The 22,500-nt window shown below is 39.3% G+C and overlaps 1 protein-coding gene across 2 annotated transcripts in view; it reads left to right on the top strand.

The window, feature by feature from the left end:
* The window catches only part of ofcc1 (orofacial cleft 1 candidate 1), a 110,103-nt gene that overhangs the window by 48,619 nt on the left and 38,984 nt on the right, over positions 1–22,500 (top strand). The window contains exons 17-20 of one of the 2 annotated variants that reach the window (XM_084747273.1): positions 15,942–16,193; positions 19,090–19,342; positions 19,874–20,037; positions 21,476–21,511. In XM_084747273.1, the coding sequence (XP_084603399.1) occupies positions 15,942–16,193; positions 19,090–19,342; positions 19,874–20,037; positions 21,476–21,511 (705 nt within the window). The remainder of the gene's footprint in view (positions 1–15,941; positions 16,194–19,089; positions 19,343–19,873; positions 20,038–21,475; positions 21,512–22,500) is intronic. The other variant, XM_084747274.1, reaches the window with a different exon arrangement.

Raw genomic sequence — 22,500 nt, 5'->3', positions numbered from 1 at the left:
ATGCATTATTAAGCAAACACTTAGAAACAGTAAGATTCAGACGTGATAGTCTGAGGATCACAGAAAATCTTTAACACAATGCATTCATTTTCAGAATGTCACAGCCAGGAACACTTTATTCACAAAGTAAAATAAATGTAAAGCAATGTGTTGGAATAAAGCATTGTCAGTGTCTCAGAGCTGCACAGTATGTACAGTACTCACACTTATAACAGGAGTAAATCTCATGTACGGACACTGCAGGCTTTGGCTGCAGGTGGGACTTAAAGTCTAACTTTATATTAAGAACTCAACTGTCTATAAATGAAATAATATTGTTACAGATATGGAGTTTATATGAATGCATCAAATGACATCAAGATATCAGTCACATAAAAGTTGGCACAATGTACAATAATGTGCTTTATGTTTACACCTCTATATCTTCTGGGAGCTGTTTAGGTGTCTCTGTTATATATCATTTTATACATAAATGATACTTTAAATTGAAATGTTTACAATAACACTTTATAAAACACCTTATAATAGCCACCATTAATATATGATAACTTGATTGTTGATTAAACATAAGTGAACAGTTATTTCATTGTTAACAAAGAATGAAATGATGCTTATATTCACTAATTATTACTAATGGTATTTTTATCATTAGTTGTTATCAAATATAACATAATTAGTTTACACATTATGTATTGTATCATAGGACAATCAGAATGCACATTATAACATTTTATATATAATATTAAAGATTTGTCAATGATTAACCTTTAAGAAATCATTACATGGTAAGATGGACTAGATATTTATAATACGTCGTTAATGGTTAATAATTCTTTTATGAAGTGTCATGACATGTATATATAGCTTACATATATAACTTAGAAATATATCTGGATACCTGTTATAAAGCTGCAGCTGTGTAAGTGCAGGTGAGTAAGTAGCCATGAAATAAGGAGGATAATGATTGATGAGGGGGTCAGTATTGTGAAATCAACCCCGACAGGGTGATGCAGGACCCCAAACTAAAGTCACCCAGTTATGTTACGTTATGTATTTGAACTTACGTAAGTGACGGACTTATTTTAACCTGAAACATGATCTTTTCCTAAGCCTACCAAGTATTTTTGTTGCCTAAAGCAAAATAGTTTTTGTGCCTTTATTTTGAAGGTCTATTTATTATTACTACTGACTACCTGACTATGCTACCTACATCATCGTAGTTTGAAGTTTGGGTCCACTGATCAAGCTGCCATATTTGGCACTTTGTAAATGGATAATAAACTCTCTGTAGTGCATCTATAAACATTCAAATAGCCATTTTTAACTGATGTTTACAAAAAACTTTTCAATTGCTTAATAAATGATTTATAAGGCATTATAAATGTGAAAAGTTTAATTAAGTATCAATTTACCATTTATAAACGATGGTTATTATGAAGTATTACCTTCATTTTTTTTTGTTTTGGTGAAGGCAGGATCAGCTTCTCCCTGCTTTTTTTTGTGGAGTTTAGTAATTCAATTATGTCTTTTTAAAAATTATTTAAAGTTCCTCGTTGACATCCCCAAAAGCATATCTCAGCAAGAAAAAAAAAATCCTACATAATATATGGAATCATAATAACCGTAAACCATAAATTACAATTTCAAAGACAACACAGAGCACCTTTTACTGCAAGTATTGACACTTGCAAGTCAATTCTGGGCAAATGAAAAAGACTATGAAAACAAGCCAGGAATGATTCTTCTTCTTCTTTTTCTTTTCTTTTTTTTTTTTTTTTTTTGAGTTCCTATGCTGCTATCTGTTTGAACATGCATGAAAGACTCTCGCCGACCTTCCAGCTTATTTGATGTCTACAAGTGTAATCTTAACCACCCTTTTTCTCACAGAATAGCACTGAGCAAAATCAAAGCACCTGATTCAATACGGCTGTTGTAATTCGATAGGGCCAATTTAATGCTTTTGGATGGTGCGGCAACAACTTCTAGAAAAGGTAAACATACTCACACTGAATTAATTTTACACCTTAGAGGGTACCTTAGCAGTACTTTAACACAGAGATAAGTTACTGTTACCCACTTGCATTTAAGCTTACAACCCCTGACATATTTTACATTACAAAAACACTTATATCCTAAAAATACTTAATTTTTAGTTGTTTTTAGAAAATCTTTTGCTACTTATACATATTTAGATTTTCATGCATCCATGATTATTGTCAGTTAGCTTTAATATTGTGTCTCACCAATGTCACCCAACTATTTTTTTTTCTACTCTGGTTTTGAGGAGAGAAACCTGTTTTAATCAAAGTCATTCTCACATAGCAATTAGATCTAATTAGTCCAATTATCAAGATTCTAATTACATTGAAATATACCCCCTAAATCTCATATCAATTATAGTATGTGTGACTTGTCCTGATCAGGAGACATGAAGAGAGAGGAGACACACACACAGACAGAGTGAAGACAAAGCTGGGTGGTGGTGGGAGGTAGAACAGAAGAGCATCCACATCCTCCGGAGGCCAAATGACTGCAGAACCGACTCCATCTGTCCCAAAAGCTTTTATTCCAAAAGACTCTGTGGTCATGTGGGGATAAATGTCACTTAACCTTTGTACGTTGATTTCATACTCAGAACTATTTTGTTATTGCTTATGATGTTATGATTAGTTACACCCGAGCTTTCTGTTTCAATTAGATGAGAGGCAAGTCAAAATAAATGCAGTTTTAGCATTTAGAGCCATCAAATGCTGCAAAATCTGGATTAAAGCTGGAGAAGAAATAATTATCAGCTGTATTAAACTCAAGCCTGACCTTTAGTAGCACTCACATGCCAAAGTGTGGCAGGCAGCAGCATACACAAACACACGCACAGACCTGCACAGTATGTCACTATAACAGTGCAGTATGGCACTGTAGGTGCACACACGCACACACACACGCACAGCCTGTTCTTGTTGTGGAGTCAGAGGGAACACACTGACCTAATTTCCCCCAGTTAGCTCGCCTCGTTGGGGACCAACAATCCTCTCCGCCCGTTTCCCCCAACCGAGCCTATCAGAGCACTCACTCACTGTGTGTCTCTGTCTCCCTGTCTTCCTGTGCCCTCCATCTGTTTGAGTGTGTCTACATGCTCAAGTGTAAGATTAGCTCTAAAGTGTACAGTTATGTTGTTAAGCGGTTGCTCATCTGCATGGGTCTGTGGTACAACACTCAAAAATACAAATGGAATACATTTGTTTTTGCCCCAGTTTTTTGTGAGTTGAAGAATACGATCTAAGACTTCATTAATGCACATAAAAGGTTTCTTTTACTCAAAATTTGTGCTTTGGACTGGTCGCAATAAAAAACAACTCTAAGACATTCAGTTTTTGAAAAAAGACATTTATTAGGCACTGAAATGTTATGCTATTTCACATAAGGCTACAGATGCCCATCTTTTTTCTTCAGGAGGGCAAAGTCATGATCTGCACTCTGCCTCTGATTGGCTAGTAATCATGACTTAGTTGGTTGGGTTGGTTAGGTTTAGGCATTAGGAGTTATTGGTTAGGTTTAGGGTAAGAATATCAGGCTAAGCCAATTAGAGGCAGAGTAGGGTGGGTCATGGCTTTGCCCTCCTGGGAAAAAATGGTAACTGTAGCCCTATGTTACATTGCCATACACTGTAAAAAACAAAAAAATTAAAAATTCAAGGCAACTGCCTTCACTATATTTTTAAGTTTTGAATCAAATTCAAACTTTGTTTGTAATTAATAATAAAAGTATTGACATAAACTAAACTAAACTAACTAAAAATAAAACTTCTTTTCAACTTAAAATCTTTTGTTGAGATTCATTTTTCTTAAATAAACTTGAATGTTTGAATTTTAGAGACCCCCATAAATTTGTATTTGAAAAATTCTTGCTGTGAACCCAATTGGTCAATATTTGGGTACTTGAAAATGAAATGGTTGCAAGTGAAAATATGATAGTATTAACAATTATTTACTTTAACTATGACTTTACTCAAAAATGTTTGAAATACAAATTGTGGGGGGTGTCTAAAACTCTAAGATTCAAGTTTATCTAAAGAAGAAAAATAAATTATCTCAACAAAACATTATTGGTAAATTGTAGTGCCTAATTTGACCAGTTCAAGAGACACCTGTACAAGAATCATCTATAAAAGCATCTATAGATGCCACTCCTGTCAGGCGGATGCATTATCTTGGCAGAGGAGAAGTGCTCATGACATGGATTCTGACAAATTTGTGAACAAATGTAAGAGAAATAAACCCTTTGTGTGCACTTCAACTTGTGTGCACTGCAACTTCAACTCATAAAAAACAGGAGCAAAAACAAAAGTGTGGTGTTTCTATTTTTGTTGAGAATAATTACACAGGATCATGTACTCAAAACATGCACCCTGCAGTGTCATTCCTTTGCTATAAAGAAGAACCATCATGGAGTGAAAGAGAGATCGGCCTGCAGTAACAGACAGAGAAAGAGAGAAAACCACCTGAAACAACAGCTAGTTCCAGCCTGTCAATCCGCTGCATACTGCGGCACAACTCAGTGCAAGGGTCAATCAATTCTGATGTAATGCTGGTAGGAGAGGTGGGTGGAGATGGCAGTGCTGTTCACCCCTGGGTCTCTAGTGCTTTCCAGGGCTCTTTCCTGTGCTGAGGGGGCAGGAATGTGTCTGCGTGCGTGCATGCACAAGTGCATGCATGCGTGTGTGAAAGAGAGGCCCCTGGCTACCTCGGCCCGAGTGCACATGTTAGGGTTTTGTGCGGCCAGACGCGCCCTGGGTCACTTCGGATCTCGCAGACACACACATACACAATCAACGCACCGCTTCCTTTATGGAAATCGGAGCTGTCAGCTCCCTGACAGGCTAATGTTGCAATATGATTGGTTAATCTGAGTGATGTGGGTGTCAGTCAGAGCTGACTGCAGTCCCATTGGTGGTCTGGGTCAAATGAATGTGTTTCCCACAGACACGTAACAGAGAGGAGGGGAGGAGGGAGTTCAGCTACAGAAAGAATGACAGGAACTGTATGTGAGAGCATATGAGTGATTGTGTGTGATTTGTGCATGAGAGATGTGTGTGCGTGTGTTTGCGTGTGAGGCCAGAGGTGACACTTCCCTCACACTCTTCTTCTTTCATCTGCAATCACTTGTTCCTCAATCTGACACAAACATCTAAAAAAGATGGCAAAAGTCAACAAACAATTGAAAAATGGGTGATTTTTACATGCAGATACATGATAGCTAATGCACCACAGCACAAACAGGCTCTAATGCACTGTGCCCTGTGCAAATAAATATGAACTTTTAGGAAAACATCACTGACAGGCAGCTCTAATAATATAACTGACAGGTTGTAGATGTTGATGTAATCAGAGTTTGATTCACAGTGTAACATGTGTGTATATATGTGAGCATGATGTCATCAGCACCCACTTTAGCCAATGCCAGTTTAGAACCAGAGTATGCATGATTGATAATTGCACTGACAACACAGTTAACAGTTAGCGCTTGTCTTACACTTACACTTTATTTGTTTAGAGGCACATATAACAGTGACATTTATAAAAAAAACACACCTAAACTCAGCTCAATACAAATCCATAGCATATTTAGGGTGTTTTTGCTACAGCAGCAGTTTACTTATAGAGTATAATAACATTCAAAATATGCTATTAGAAGAAAGCCAAAAAGTCAAGTGATGAGATTCTACAAAGTCTGGCCACATCCTGTGGAAACAACAGTTTTCCACCTAAAAATGTAATTATTAGTTAAAGTGTATGCTTTATTTTGAGTATTTTCCAGACAGCCTTTTTTGTCTGGAAACCACCATTATGTAAGCCAAGTATCGCTCGCTCCAAACCAACCAAACTCCTTAGGTGAAATCAGTAATTTTACTTTGCAGAACACAGGAGTTGCTGGTCTACTGCTGCCTTTAGCTGTGAGTTTGTTTGTATTATTGTGTGACTTTGGTGCATCTGAACTGACCTTTAAGACACTGAAGTCACACTGTAACACAAACAAACTAACAAATCGAGGCAGTGGTAGACCAGCAAATCTTGTCCTCTGCTATGTAAAATCGGTCTTTTAGAAGAGACAGCAGTATTTGGCACATGTAACAGCAGTTTCCCATCAGAAAAGGTTGTCTGATGTCAAGGTAAAGTCATGAAAATATTACAAATATAGTGTACACTTAAACTGACATTATTTATTTTTAGGTCGACCTTTTTTTTAAGTGACTAAAATGCCTTTTGTTGCTGACCCTGTCCACAGCGGTTCATTGCTTACCTTCTGTGCTATTATCCCTCTCCGCTTGTTCAAACTGGAGATGTGCCAATTGGCATCTACTGTAGGTAATGACTATGGGCAAGTGCCTCATACAACCAGCCATCAAATAATCCAAACTATCCCTTTAAGAGGCCCATTCCAGCCTGCACTGACCACTCACATAATAGAAAAAAAGAATGATCTGAGAGCTACAGATGACTGCTCTGTGATGCTGCGTGACATTGCAGGCCATGTCTTGGCACAGGAAACCTTTTTTTTTTCTTGCTTTGTTTTTTCTTTGTCCATCACCCACTTAATTGCTCTCTACATACACACATATTACACATAGTTAGTCTCTCTGGCTCGTAATTATTTCCTCTCTGCCTCTCACTCTCTCCCGTTAATTCTGTCTTTATCTCACTTTCTCTGCCTCTAATTTTCTCCATCCTTCTCTCTGCACCCTTTCCTCATTCTCTCTCTGTCTCTATCTCTCTGGTGACAATGTCCTGCAGTTATGAGGCAAGGTCAGAGAAGTGAAATCCATTTAAATACTGATGCAACTCTCTGGAGGCCCATACTCAGCCTCCGCAGCACTCCTCCCTGAACGCCTCACCCAAATTGATGAATGGATAGATCTCCTTAGAACAGTTATTATTTGTCCTGCATTAATCATTCGATGACTTACACATCTACTGGCACCATGTTTTAGGTATTTTCTCACTGCCCCAAAAAAGTTTTATAGAGAGGAAAACAACCTGTTCTTCATTGTTGAGGAGTGTGGTGGTAGTTGTAGTAGCTGAGTGTGTAACAAGGGCCTGGGAAGTGTGTTTGTTGATCCCAGGTGCATCTGCATTTGAAATGTTTCCACCCTAGTTTATAGCACACCAAGGGACCTGCCATTTCCATGTTTTAATCCCCTCTCGTGCTAAGTCAGGCGCTCCATAAAAACGCCACATGTTGCATGGCAATGAAACGGCTACCTCATGTATGCATCTAAACTATTCCAAGGTGTGTGTGGAGGCCAAAACACATTTTTACAGGAGGGATTTGTTTGGCCAGTGCAAGAGTCACAAAGCTGCATTATCACTCATCAGATTAGACTTGCTGAACGGTCCTTTGGCTTGTAACCGTAGACGTTTGCCATGGAACAAAGACTATTTGTGTATTGAGGAATTTTCTTCACAGTTTCATCATCATCTCTGACCAACGTGATACTGGAAAAGTACCTTTTCTGAAAATTGCTTCTTCCAATGTGACAAAGAAAACATGTTGGAAGAATCAAATGGGCGGGATGTTAGCTTGTTGCTATACAACCAAACTGTTCATGTAGTGTGTGAAAGGAATAGGTCAACATTTTTGGAAATACACTTTGACATTCTTGAGTTAGATGAGACGATCAATAATACTCTCATAGCTGAACAACAGACAGCAGCTGGTTGGCTTAGCTTAGCATAAAGACTGGAAAGAGGTAGTCCTTCTACCGCACCTTTACAGGGGGGTGAAGGCTCATAGACAATCTAGACTGGGCATTGCCACTCAGCCTTGCCTCCCATTTTTCCCCGTGGCCACTTGCAGTATTGCAGCAAAAAAAAAAGAAAAAAAAAATCAGCCGAAACAGCATTTTCCCCATATGAGACGTCGATAAAACTTGATAGGACACCTATCAAACTCCATTATGACTTTTTCTTTCATGATTTTTTCATCTGTGGAGGCTTTATATTTGTGTCATTTTGTCGTGTTGTCATGAGTCTATGGACTTTTTTGGGAGTTTGCACCAGGCAGTCAAGTCATTGGGTTGACTGGACACCGTCCTTGTGTCCAACATCTGGTTCTAAATAGAGGCTATTTCTTGACTGGGCACACAATAAACACCATTTTTAACAATTTTCTGACATTTTATGGGCCATTTATCAAGACAATAGTTGATAGATTCATTAATAATGAAAATAATTGTCAGTTGCAGCCCTAGTGGAAAGCCACTGGTATGGGAACCACTGCCACCTCGTGAGTGTTACAGGAAATATGTTTTGTCATAAATGCTAGTGCTGTCAGCTAAAGTTAGCAATTTCAGTGAACAACTGCAATGTAATGTGGAAGTGAGACGGGAAAGTCACAACAGAAAAAAATGTATGGTTGAGGAGAAATGATGAAAAAATTGATCAACTGCTACATCGCTGGACCTCAAGAAATACATAAACTGATCTATATAACTTATCTGCAAGTTCATGAAAGTTCACGGGTTGGCTTTTCGTCAAAATGTTCATGGGTTTTCTTATTTGCACTCAGTCATCAAATCTTTGACAGCCCCTGGCATAGATCAACAGATCGTTTGGATGCTTGTTACCTTAGAAAGTCATCTTCCAGAATTCAAAAACCTAAGTAGGAGTCTTGGTTGCATACTCAACCTACCTATTGGATTCACATCTGATATAATCACTGATGCTAGGTTTCTATCAGCTTGTGATTCTGTGGCAGTGCTGCATCTCATCCACTGTTAGCTGTTCAGCAGCATAGAGCACTTGTGGCCTTTTCCATTTCCCTTCTATGCTTGCCTGCATGTGAAAACCTCGCTCACATTGTAAAAAATGAGCAGCCAACTATTAGTCAAACATGGATTCCTAATTAAGTGGAACATATTTTTTTCACTGCTTTTGATTATGCTCTCCTCCACTCCCTGTCAGCTGCAAATAATTCTGATAATTTGGTGGTGCATCGTTATACTATTTTAATTATATGATGATGGACTCCAGTTCTGCAGCTGAGTCACTATTCCATAATTCTCTTTTAACTACACCCCAAATACCTGCCACTGTGCTCCCATTTTGTCAATGAAACTCATTTATGTGTATTCTCGCTTTGCCAGGGTCTCTGTAAAAAACTGTGCTTATAAAGCCCCCAAATGGTAAGGTAATTGTTCTTGGAACAAATAAAATGCAAAAAAAAAAAAAAAAGAAAAAAAAAAGAAAAAGAAAGAAAGAGGGAAATGAGTGAGAGAGAAAGAGGGAGCACAAAGTTAAATCTGAAACAAATTTTTGTATTCTTTTCTGTTTTTTTTCAGTATAAATAAAACTTCTCTCAAGATGATATAAAAATGACTCAATTATCTAAAAGCCTTGCAGGCATTTGCTGCTCTGTTTGACTTGTTTTTATGCACACACACATATTCAAGGTGCTTTGCAAAAATGACACTAGCTTAGTAACCAATGATTATCATTTAATACATCTTATAGGAGCGGGTTTCTCTGTGATTTCCACTTCGTGAGGTTTCATAGCTTCCTGCATTATATTTGTCCCACCTGTGCAAAGCCCTGCTTATATGCCAGTCATTACGTAAACTTGAGTGCTTCTGCGTAAATGCAGCAACCAGGCAATTAAAACTGAATATTACTACTGTGAGAATGACGGGAGCATCTGGACATGATATAACCCTGGATTGGCATACATAAAGTATGCATATTTGTTCATATCAATGGAAAATAGAGTCCTTGCATAGGGACTGAAGTATAGTTATACTTTATTTCATATCTGTAATTGTATGGAAGACACAGACAGACACTGAGCTTGAAATACATTGATGATACATTATCTAAACACAAATATTCATACCAAGAGTCATGCTGGACAATGGAAATGGTAAATTGTTGTCTCTGACAATTGTAAACAGCTCTGTAAAGGTCATTCAGTGTGTTTGTGCATTTATACAGTTTTTTCTGTCTACTGGATTCTTGCAGTGCATCTCATTGCTTTGACAAAGGCATCATTATAAAGTGCTTCACTGGCTTACCTGTGACAGGCTGTGAATTTATCCTAGAGATTATTTATGCAAATATTCAACGTCTCTCCCCTAGTAATACCCATGTTTTCTGGTTGGCTGATATGGCATTTTAGCAGAAATGTGGCTTTGTCCTTTAATATTACCTAAAACTTGCATTGTCCTACACAGTAAAACTCCCAGGACTACATTTCAGCTGTCATTAACACTGATAAATTCAAATAAAAACTATTTATTATTTACATTAAATAATGACTGAACAAATGCTGCAGTAGTATTCTTAGTAACAGGAACAGTAACAGATGTTGATGTAAGAAAAGTTCATCATTAAAGGGATGTTACTTCAGCATAAAAAAGAGTGGGAAGTGTGGGATCTGGATTCAAGAGCAGCGGACCTTTGAGCGATCAAAAATGTGTGCAGCATCTTTCAAAAATCAGCTGGATGCACCACCACGGACCAACTCAGGAGGAGTGGAGGAGAGCAGGGATAAGAAACCAGCTTGGACCTGAGGCTGCTCCTGGCTAATATCCAGCCAGGAAAATGAAATGGATGAAATGGGACTGTTGTGTACACATCTAACAGAGACCTGCTGGTGGACTGAACTTTGAGCCAACAGGACGCAACGCGCTCTGGCGGGTTGAAAGGAGAGAGACTCTGTCTTTACATCAATGATGCTTCATTCTCAAACAGTCAAGATAATCAGCAGTGTTTCCCACATGTCTAACTTTTAATATGAAGATGTCAGCTATACTATTATTATATTGTTGCTGCTATTTACATTCCACTGATGCAAATGCACAATGGATTATGCAGAATTATTTCCTTGGTGCATATGAGTAAATGCATATATGTATATAAATAACTGTATATATTGTTTTTGTTTTATTTTAGCATCTATTTTTTTCTGTTTTATTCTGATTTAATTATCTTTACATATGTTATATGTGAGTGTAGCATGAAGAGATTAAAACTTTAATTTTGTTGTGCAACCCTGTGTTGTATAATCATGATAAGTTATGTTGATACCTTGATAAAGATATTTGGGGGGGGGGGGGTTAGATTACACACTCTTAATTAGCTTGATATAAACTCAATTTTTCAGTACAAGTGTCATTTGAATGTTCACATGCAATACCCACTGCCATGTGTTTGCAAGTTTCAAACTAAGTTTAACAAGTTTTTTTTCTTTTTCAACTACGTTCAAAGCCTTAATAACGCCTTGGAAAGGAACTGGTTGTGTAACCTGCAGACGACCGATGACAGATACTGTCACAACCCTAAACAAATGCATTATCAGCATTCTTCAAAAATTAAATGTAAACAAAGACATGGTATCTTCAGTCCTATCTCTTGACACCTAAGATAATCACACTTCCATAATCACCACAACGCTTGTGCGTCTGGGCCACTAAGAAAACAATCACGTTATCTGTCAATCTGTTAAGTCTATTTCCACACTGTATCTTCCCTTTCTCTATTTCCCCAACAGCAAACCATTCTTCGACTATGTGGGAAGAGATGTGTGGTTTTAGTGCATTTATAAACAATGCCCGTGGCCCAAATAAGAAAGTGACAGAAAATAACTTAATCCTCAAAATAAAGGGATAAGTCCAATACTTTAAGTGGCCTTAGACTGGAGGGTTTAAGCCATCAGGGCAATGTGGAGGGATTCGGAGGGTTACCTTCACTCTCCTCGGCCCTGGAGCCTTCTCACCATAAATCTCCTATTTAAAATGTAACACCCCACTGTACTCCTCTCCTCCCTCCGCTCTTCCAACTCTCATTACCCATGCCGTCTTAAGGTTTAATACTTGTCCGTACTTGCTACTCACTTTATGCTATTTTTAAGAGCGCAGCTCCCGTTTGTCGTCATGCCGAACAACATTGAGGGATGCGGCCTGGGAAAACCAGTCCAGGAGATGGTTCTTGCTCCAGCTGTTGACAGACATATGGTAGTTAAATCTGATTTACAGGTCTTGGCACTGTGTGGCAAGGTTGAAGGAGGATGATGAGTCCTTTTGCAACGTGCTTTGATGACATGGGAATGAACAACAAACATATCAAAAGATAACAAGGGAACAGCTTCTGGCCCAGATTTCACAGAATCGTATAAATTACAATTAAAATATAGCATTATGTGCCAATGCATGCCTGTTGAAATGGTTAGTTTCATCTCTGGGCCGCTACGCCACATGCTATCAGTCGTTCGGGGGACAAGCTGTGATATTGGAATGAAACATCCTTCGTTCCTGCAAGATAAAAAGCCCACACCTCCACCCCCTGCCTTCCCCTCTTTTTCTGTATTGTACTTTTGTAATTGGAGGTGCCATAATGAAATCAATTCAGTGGTGATAACAGATTTCACATCATGTTACCGGTTTGCTTTGGAAGAGGCCGCCACATGAAGATGTCTAAAAATATTCCTCTTTCATGCATCATCAATATCTTCATTATATGAAAGATGGGCGTCAGGTTGTATTTGCTGTTTTCCTTTAATGTCACTTGACAGGGTAGCATCTTGCCTGTGTCTGTGACACACTGCTTTTTTGTCTACTCCATAATTCCACTTTCGCCGACATGCGGAAAGCAGTTTTATACCACACAGTGGAGCAAGTCATGATAATGCTTGGAACAGAATGGAAGCGCCTTTGTCAAAATCATAATAGGGAAGCAGGAACACACATTTTCTCTTACATTATCATGTTCCTGTTTGTGTTACACTTCAGAATCTTGTATAAACACACATTTGACATTTGGATTGCACACTTTTCAACATTGTACCAGCAAAAGGTTTTCGTTTGTTTTTTTGTTTTTTTTGCCGCAGTGACCTGAAAAACCAACATATCAATTTTGGCAACGTCTGCCCTGAAAATCTAATTGCGTCTTTGGACACTTATGATTTTCAGAGTTGTGATGTTAAAATTATCATGACTTCGTTTATAAAAAAAAGCATGAATTCATTAATGCCGTGCATCATAAACAATCAGGAATGTACAAGGATTAACAGCATCTCATACATGACTTCATGCACAAACGATACAGTAACTAGAATAGTGCACTCACTTGAGTGCAGATCCCCACCAGGCAACAAGTGGTGAAGTACCTACTGCAATACTGCCACAACTGCTAGATGCAACCAGTGGAGATTTGCAAAGTTGTGAAGTAGCTAAAACAAGATTTCAAACTGAAACATTTGTTGATCACTTGTGCTCCCTAATAGCCAGTTAAGAAGAATGAGAAGTCAACCGTCAATGGTCGTATAAAACAGAGCAATCAGAAAAATAGAATTACTGCCTCACAGGTGTATGTCTCCACCAACCAGTCTGGTTGCAGTTTACATCCATGTCTGTCCAGGCTCATATAATGTCACATAAGTTGATATTTCTGAATTCACTGTATCATGTATCACTATTACGATATAACTAAGCTAGGCAGTAGGTGAATGCTAAAAAGTTACCAAATATGTTGTTGACCTTTAAATATGGCCCAAAGCCCCTCCAGATTTTCACTATCTATTGTCTTTTCAGTTGCTGATCAATTGGTAAGCGATATTGATATTTTCATGTGACATTACTCATAGAAAAACAGTAAAAAAGGGCCTTCAGATGATTTAATTTACATGTAATGAAAAAGCAATACATCCCTACATGTCTTTGCATATATTATCTCTTAGAGCGTCTCTCTGGCCTCATACAGCACAGTAGGAACAAGTGGGATACAAGCTGTAGTTGAAAACCTCAGCTCCAGAACTGACCGGTAACTGACTTATCCGACAGATGTTAATCCTCGCTGCTCAAGTTTATTTCAGCCAGGCTATGAATATTTATCAGCCCAAACTGTTGACTGAGCATTTTCTGAATGAATGTCGGGTTCTCCCACATGTGCTGTACACTACATCACTGCTTTTGTGTGCATCCACTAAGGAACTTGATAACTTAAAATAATTTAACACTTCAGAGAGTGTGCCCACTTCACAGGAAGAGCGAAGATGATCTCTTTCTGTTTTAAAATGTGTGATGGTTCACATTTTAGCAATACAAGCAGAAGAAAACACAATGCTGCATTTTGATGCGAGTCTAGCCTAATTATTTGGTGAAGGAGGGGGGCAATACAATTGATTCTGTGTTTTTTCTCGTTTTTCATCTTTAGGCAGTGCACCATTTTCCCTAGATACACACTACAAAGTGAATTCCAACTGTGCTCTGGGACACAGTGGTGAGACACAGGGATGTCCAAAGGCAAAGGCCTTAAGTCACACTCTGTGATGCTAACCATAGCTCTACTGTATACACCTACTTTAGCCTTGGACTAATTACTGTCGGCCAAACGATGGAGGTCATCAGTGTCTGCTTGTGTTGACATGTTCAGACAATAATAAATATCACATAGCAATACGTATTAATTTACTATATACACAGACACACTGTAAACTAATATGCATTGTATGACATTTTTGATGCAAGGCTGTTAGCAGTACTTGTAACACATTTTTAATTTTCCTCACCTCTTCTCTCCTCTCGCCTCCATTGTTCCATCTGTGCCCTCTATATGAAAGGGAATAGTTGAGCAGGCCTGACAAAGGGCGGCACAGAGGAGGCAGAGGTGCTTAGGGAAGCTGAGCACTGCTGGAAGGGATTCCTATCTGTTTGTGTGTGCCTGTGTGTGTGTATGTGTGTGAAAGAGTACATTTGTGTACATGCATGAATGTGTGTCAATTTGAATACTACGTTAGGGAAATGTGGTATTCAAAAACCTATGGCTTACTGCATGCATCTTATAGCAAAAGCATGCATTTGAATACTATATGTGATGCAAAGAAAAGAAGATATTTGCACTGTTAATCCAAACATAGAGGTCGTTAGATCTAGTTTGGTGACTCACCTGTGATGTATAGCAGCTGATATCCACTTAATGTCAACACAATGTACATTCTGACAGCTAAATAATCTTTACTTACACTGTCAACCATGCAAGAATTGTTTTGTCATCCTGTGTTCAAGAATTAAAGGAGAGAGACTGAAAAATGTGTCATAACACTGTATTTTAAGGGGTGTTATACACTGTCATAACCATGTCCTGACACCCATCATGAACAATAAGAATGTTTATGACTGCTGTCATTTGGTCAATTATGTCATCTTTAATGCAAAGTTAATATTGTTTAAGATGTCTTTGTTATGACAATTTGACATTAACCAAGACAACATAACCTGTTACTTGATGGATAGGTAGTGGTTGGTCTCAAAGCTAACTAGCTAACTCCAGCTATAGATAACAGCAGATGGCAGTTAGCTGTCCATCTATCCGTCCATCAGGTAACTTTGTCAGCTAAATCACTTTGGCCTTATAACATTTACTGACATCTTTGACAAGTCCAAATTGTACCACTTTAATTGATATTTAAGTGTCAAAACCTACCACATTACATTATACGTAAGAGTGTAATGTAATGTTTAAACATGAGGCTAAAAAATGTCTTTAAGTGTGATAATATCAAGTTGTCATGACTAAGATGCTGACAGGTTATGTTGTCTTGATTAATGTTAAGTTGTCATAACACAAACATCTCAAACAATGTCAAATTTTCATAAAAAATTACATAATTGATTGAATGAAACTTAATGACAACAACGATAAACATTCAGATTCCCTCATGTTCATGACAGGTGTCATGACATTGTTATGGTTATGACAATGTTATGACAATGTAATGACAGCCCCTCACCCAGTCAAATAAAGTGTCAATAGAAGTGTTAGTTCTAGGATACTTGACAGTTTGAGGATGACACTCATATGTATTACTGTGTTTAAAAAGGTATTTCAATAGATATGATAGTACAAACTTGTCATGTATGTGTCACAGGCGTCTGATTCTCTTTTGTCTGAAAACAGATCGGTACCAGCTGGATCCAGCTCCCGGCCCTCGCGCCTGTCTGACCGAGCCCACCTGGCCCTGCGCATGCTGCCGTCCGAGCTGGGCTTGCCGTTGCCGCGGCAACAACAGCCGCATAGGAGCTGGCGTGGCTCCGTTCGGCAGCTCGGCCTCATTATGCTGCTGCTGGCTTTGATGTGGTTTGTGAGGCTCTACCTGCATTACTGCAGCCAGTGGCTCTACCTCCAGGCCATAGCAGTTCCTGTCAACAAGTGAGTTTGCTTCCTTTGATATCGCCCTGAACGCACACACATACACACACGAACGGGTGGAGGGGAAGCGTATGGATACACACACACACAGATGAACCACATAGACACTTTCTGAGCACACACATAAATCCCTTCACATGGAGGGCATATACATAGATTGCTGAAGCACATAGGCAAATTGCAGCAACACAACTGACATGTATGCAAGCTCAGAAACACACACATGGAAAGTATGGTAATGGCGAAGTGGGATGAGGAGTGGGGAAGGAGCAGAGGATGTGTCTGAGTGTGTTTGTTGGCAAACATGCGCACACACTCACACACACACACACACACACACACACTGGATACGCCCAAATCATCTGTTTGGAATCCCCCCATTAACATTTTAACAAGACTCTCTCAATATTAACAAACCATTGCTGGGGGAGTTTGTTGATTTCACCACACGGCTCTAAGTCCCAAAAGGCTACATTATTTGGAAGGAATTTATTGTTATTATTTGGTACGCAGCATTGATAATAAACAGCAATAAGATACCACAGAACTGTTAAATCACATCTCAATGGCATATGGTGCTGATTTAATTCATCACAATAAAACAAGCTGGCTGCAAACACGCACACAAGCAGGTTTTTATTACAATAACATGGGGGTGCAAACATCACACGTTAAATCATGGAAAGTGATAGAGGAAGGCTGAGGGAGGAAAAAAATGTGGCAGAATAAAAAAAATAAAAAGTAGGATGGACTGAGGGGGTGGAGAGGAGGTGAAAAAAAACAAAAATGCGAAAACAGAGGGGGTCAACGTCGGATGACAACTTCCACATGTCCGAATCTGCTGCTCTCCCTCCGAGCATTTCTCTCTCCATGCAGTGGCCAGAGCTGCTGGTGCCCAGTGAGAGGGAGACAGAGGCACAGAGTGACAGTCAGAGTGGCTGGTGTGATGACAGGCCTCCCTCCCTTCTTGTTTTTATCTCACTCTGTTTTTTCCTCCTCTCTGACTCTGTCTCTCTGTGCCTCCTCCTTCCCCATAATGCACCCTCGGACATCAACGGACAGCAAAGTGTGCCCAGGAGCAACAGTCTCTGGACCCAGTGTGGCTTCAGTCACCTATCAGCTTCTCCCATCCTCATTTTCTTTTGTTTTAAGTCACAATACAACAGTTTTACATAGAATTTTACCTAACTAAAAGTAAAAGTCAAATACTCATTTAGCACATTTTTCCCTATCAGTGATATTTTTCCATTTAAGAACAAAGCATTTATATAAGCTCTCATCTCAACTCATATGTGTGAAGAGATAAGGAATACAGGTAAGTGGATGTACACACCCAATCTAATTAAAAAGTACAATACTGTCGCCAAGTAAAAATACAAAGTAGTACATTGTACTTCAGCACAGGCCTTGAGTAAATGTACTTACTTTGCACCACTGATCCACATGCCTGGCGATAGCTCTGCACATGCTAAAGCCATTATAAAAGTACCACATGCAGTTTTGACACTTCAATATCACATTTGAAGAGGCACCAAATTTGATTTAATATAGAATGAGGCTGCCACCGTCAATATTTGATATGGAACGATGCTGCCAATGTCAAAAATGCAATGTCAAATTTATTAAACTGGAAAGTTTCATCGTATCATATATCAGAATTCACTATAAATGAAATATTCCCCTGTCATTCTTGGAATGAGATTTAACAGTGCAATTTATCTGGAAAATAGAAGCCTACAGTGTTAAAAATAACATTAAACTCCTCCGTCTGTGCCGGTCATTCAGCAAGGTAATCTCTGTGCTCTGAAAGGACTTTTGGAGGGTTGAATCTGTGTGGTGGGAGATTTGCCTCAGATAAAACACCAATGGACCTCCACTGTCAGATTAATGGACAGAATCTGAGAGATGCTTGACTCTTGGAGCAAATCAGATGGAAATTAATGAGCAAAAACTGGACCTCTCCTCTGCCACCACTGGCTCTACCTCCTCCTGACTGATGGGAAGATTAAGAAACTCATGAGGCTTGCGGTAAATGGGAAGTTTAACTTACAAAAGCTTTCTCAAGTTTCCATTTGATTTGGATTAACACAGGTGTTAATACTGCTATCTGTGGTACCTGTCAGTTTGATTTTGAAAGGTTTTCTGTGCATTGTACTTTTTAAAGTTAAATATGATGTATGTACAGATTGTCAAGCCAGTGAAAGTTTTATTTTAAGGGACTGTTCACTCCAAATTAAAAAATATTAGACATGCACTGACTGATTGGCTGATGAATCAGACAGTATTCAGCGAGCTGGTCAGAAATATAGCTCATAGAAAGAAAGATAATCTGAATTGGCCAAAATCAAGATTGGCTGATCATGCTTTTTAAAAAAAATGGAATGGGCCAGGGAAATTGCAGTTGGTGCATCTCCCAAAAATCCATATTTTTCTGATAGAGAGAAAAAGTATTTCCTACAAGAAAATGATCACAACAAGGTCTGTGGCTCTTGAGCAACTGGATAATGATTTCTGGAAAGGCGCATTGCTTTTGAGTTTTTCAAATAACACAAGTGTCATCTACTTCCGTTATTGCTGGGAAGCCAGACATGTGTACGGCTCCATGGATAAATAGCACTACAGGCCAGAAGAAAAATATGTAATTTTGGTATGGGGTGAACTGTCCCTTTAACGTGTGACCAGTAAGGCAGCACATACTAGTAAAAGCCTATTATAATGCTAATTATCATCAGACTAATTAAATATGACTGAATGAACCACAAACAATATAACATAGTGTGTGAATTGTTGGAACCAGTTGCCCTTGAGCGGGAAAGCATCACAAACACAAATATGCTACATCCATATTGACACATGCACACACTTCACACGCCACCTCCATTTCCTCTCCCGCCAGATTCCAGTTCCACGCACACACGGTGGACCTCGTGTACCAGAGTTCTTTGCTCCACACCCGGGAGGAGCTGGCGATGGTGGTGGTGGGTCCCCTGACCTTGAACGCAGTAACGTTCCTGCTGGTTCTGATCAGATGGGGCTGTCAACAGATATTTGGCTCACTCCCTTCCTTCACGTCAAAGTTTATCATGGCTCAGGGAGTGTGGACAGTCCTCGACCCCCTGGCAGTCTTTGCAGTGGACGCCGTCCTCGGGGTAAGTCACTTAAAAATAACTTGGACACTTGTGCACTTTAAATAGGAGTTCACTTTATCTTGGCAAAGTGACTTTAGATTACAAAAAAAAAGGGGGGGGGGCGGGGGGGGGGGTGAGGTTGAGAAAGAAAATGTGCAAGGTTAGATGGGTGTCTTTTTTGGCAGTGGGTTGGATTTTGACAGTGAAATATTTTGAACCATGAATTACTGACAAGAGGTGATGACAAAATCAAATCTTGCTTAAATGGCATTATACTGGTAATAACTATTCATATTTTCACCTATTTCAAATAAATAAATCCAAACATTAGTTATATTTGTTATTTAAATAAGTCAGCAATGCTAATAAAGTGAGAGGAACACCAGCTGACCAGTGTGTGAAACTTCATCCTTGAGCCGGCATGTGATCTTCCTTTGATCGATCTCTGTCCTGGGTGAGATCCTCCCCGTATTGCAAATGTCCAGTCTCATACATCTGGCAGTTACAGATTTGTCTTTTTTTTCTCCTTTTTCTTTCAATCTGTCTCCTCAGCGTCTCGCCTACAGCCCAGACACACCGGTGGGTGACGCAGCCAAGCTGTACTGGCACTTCTATCGAGTCGACCAATCAGGTGCAGCGGGAGTGATCATCACTCTCTTCCTCTACGCTGTGCTTTTCCTGCTCTCCATCACCATCTTCTCCATTTACCTGCTCAGGTGAGACACAGAGAAAGATGATGACCTTGATGATGATGACACAGCTTTTGAGGTTGTTTTGCCTGCTTTTGTTGTCATTTTTGTGTGTCTTTCTTAATGTATATTTGTGTATTTTGTGTTGGTTTTGTGTCACTTTACAGTTGTTTTGTGCGTCCTTGAAGTCATTTTGTGGTTTTGGTCATTTTGTTGAATTTGGTGTATCGATGTGGTTGTTTTGCCGCTTTTTGTAGTCACCTTTCATACCATCTCTGTAGTCATTTTGCACCTTTTTTTGTCAAAGTCACTTCGCATCTCTTTGCTGTCATTTTGCATGTTTTTCAGTTTTTATGCATCTGTCTGTAGTTTGTGTCTCTGTGTTGATTTTGTGTCACTCTATAGTTGTTGTTGTGGTATTTTGTGTCTGTCCATGTGTTTTTCTGTGTATAGTTGTGGTCATCTTCTTCTCTTTGTAGTTGTTTTTGTCTCTTTTTGTCATCATTTTACACATGCTTCGGGTCATTTTGCAGTAAATGTTTCTTTGTAGTTGGTGTCATTTTACAGGTGAACATGCGGACCAATAACCATGAACATGAATAGTCCACTGGCATCAGTCGGATGCATCCTAAGAACTTGAGAAACAGTTCTCAGTAGCAGAAGGCAACCAACTTACTGTCAGTGTTGAGAAGTGCCATGTTGTATCACTGAGGCAAAATACACTGGTGCATCATACTCCCATAAATACAAGTGATTCTGGTACCAGTGGATCCAGTCATAACTCATTCACCCTCAACTCTGAGCTTTGACCTTCCTGGTACCTCGAAAAACATCACAGCGCAGCTTGAGCCGGGTATTATCATTTGGGTATTTTTGAATTGACGCAGCCTGTAGGGACAGTCTGCCAATGAAGAGGAAGACCCTTTCTGAAACACTCTGGCCCTCACCAGCCCACTCTTCTCAGGCACCCGTTCAGAAATAACTCCAAACCCTCCACCCCCGCAGCTTTGTGCCGTGTTCCACCCCATCCACCATCTCTTTCCCTCCTCTGTCCGCAGAAAAGCACAAAAAACAACAGAAAATGAAAACAAATGTTGATTTAATCCAGTTTGATTTTATAGTCGCATGGAATTACTTATGCAGTTATGCATCAACCTCACACATCTACGCACAAACACACATTGAGTTATCAGACACAAAAGCAGAAACACACACACACACAGTTCCCTTTTTTGAACATACTCTGCAATTGGTTGGAAAATTGAAAGCGTTTCTAATTCAAAAGGTAGATGTGTTTTGATATAGCGTGAACATATAACCCCCTTACATTATCCGATTAGGCTGAGTGTTTTGCATGGTCGGTATCACTGCAGGTTTCATACATACTGAAATGGACCGAATATACATGGTGATGAACACACATGCTCTATCTTAATGCGGTGCGTGTTTCACTCATGTCTTGCAGATTGAGGTCAGCCATGCTGAAGCATTCACTTGCTAGGTTTATATTACGTTTTAGCACCTCAGACTGTTTAAACAAATTCTTCAACTAAGCCTTCATGTCCTCAGTAAACCTGTTAGAAGCTTCCTGATTGGTGGGGATGAACAGAAAACACAGAAAAACATCAGTATGAGTCTGAATTGCCCACGGCCCAGTTGCCTTTTTTCTCACTTTTAGAGAATCACATGACATTGACACCGCATTGCAATGTGAGGGTGGACTTAAACCTACACTGCAGAACCATTGCTTCCAAATTTCCAGCTTAAAAGATGACTATTGCACTTTTTAAATAATAGAAGGCCATCATTTTTTGCTGGATGGAAGTAAAAAAAAAAGTAGAAGGGCGGGTGATAAATTACTGAATAATGTAACTCAGTATTCATCCAAGGTGTGTTCTCCCACCCTCATATAAGACCAAATTCCATTAACGGCTCAAAATGTAAGAAAACCCTTATTGAATTAATCAGTTTGAGATTGGCGGCCGAGGAGAGGGTGCCATCTAATTTCAGTAAGCGGGACGCTTATCGGGCTCCGGCTAAATGGACAATATTAAAACAGCAGCCGGGAATAATGACTTCTGCCACTCAACCGCCACACGGGTTTGTATTGAATGTAGGCCACGAGGCTGAAGCAAGGCTGATAATTTTATGGGTTACAGTTTCCTATTGGCTGCAAGGAAGGGGCTCTGACACAGAGCGTGACCTATTTCTAAAAAAATGCCTCGGGCTATATGTATAGATAGAATGGACTGTTATCCTTTTTTAATTACATTTTAGGCAGCCTTTATTCACTGGCTGCAAAAAATACACATCACTGATGTGTTTTACACCTCGGTCCTCTTTGAAACTTCACAAACACCTAAAAGAGGGATGTTACATTGATAATGGTGCAGTTATGCCCAAATGATTACAAGGTTCAAGAAAATGGCTGGATTTAAATTGTGGTTCACCAAACTTTTAAACCAGCTTAGAATTAATAAAGATTAAACG

The sequence above is a fragment of the Lutjanus erythropterus genome, chromosome 21 (assembly GCF_056507025.1).
Source record: "Lutjanus erythropterus isolate fLutEry1 chromosome 21, fLutEry1.hap2, whole genome shotgun sequence".
In the NCBI taxonomy this organism is placed as follows: Eukaryota; Metazoa; Chordata; class Actinopteri; order Lutjaniformes; family Lutjanidae; genus Lutjanus; species Lutjanus erythropterus.
Note: the sequence above shows the minus strand (reverse complement) of the source record. Positions and strands in the feature narration are given on the sequence as shown.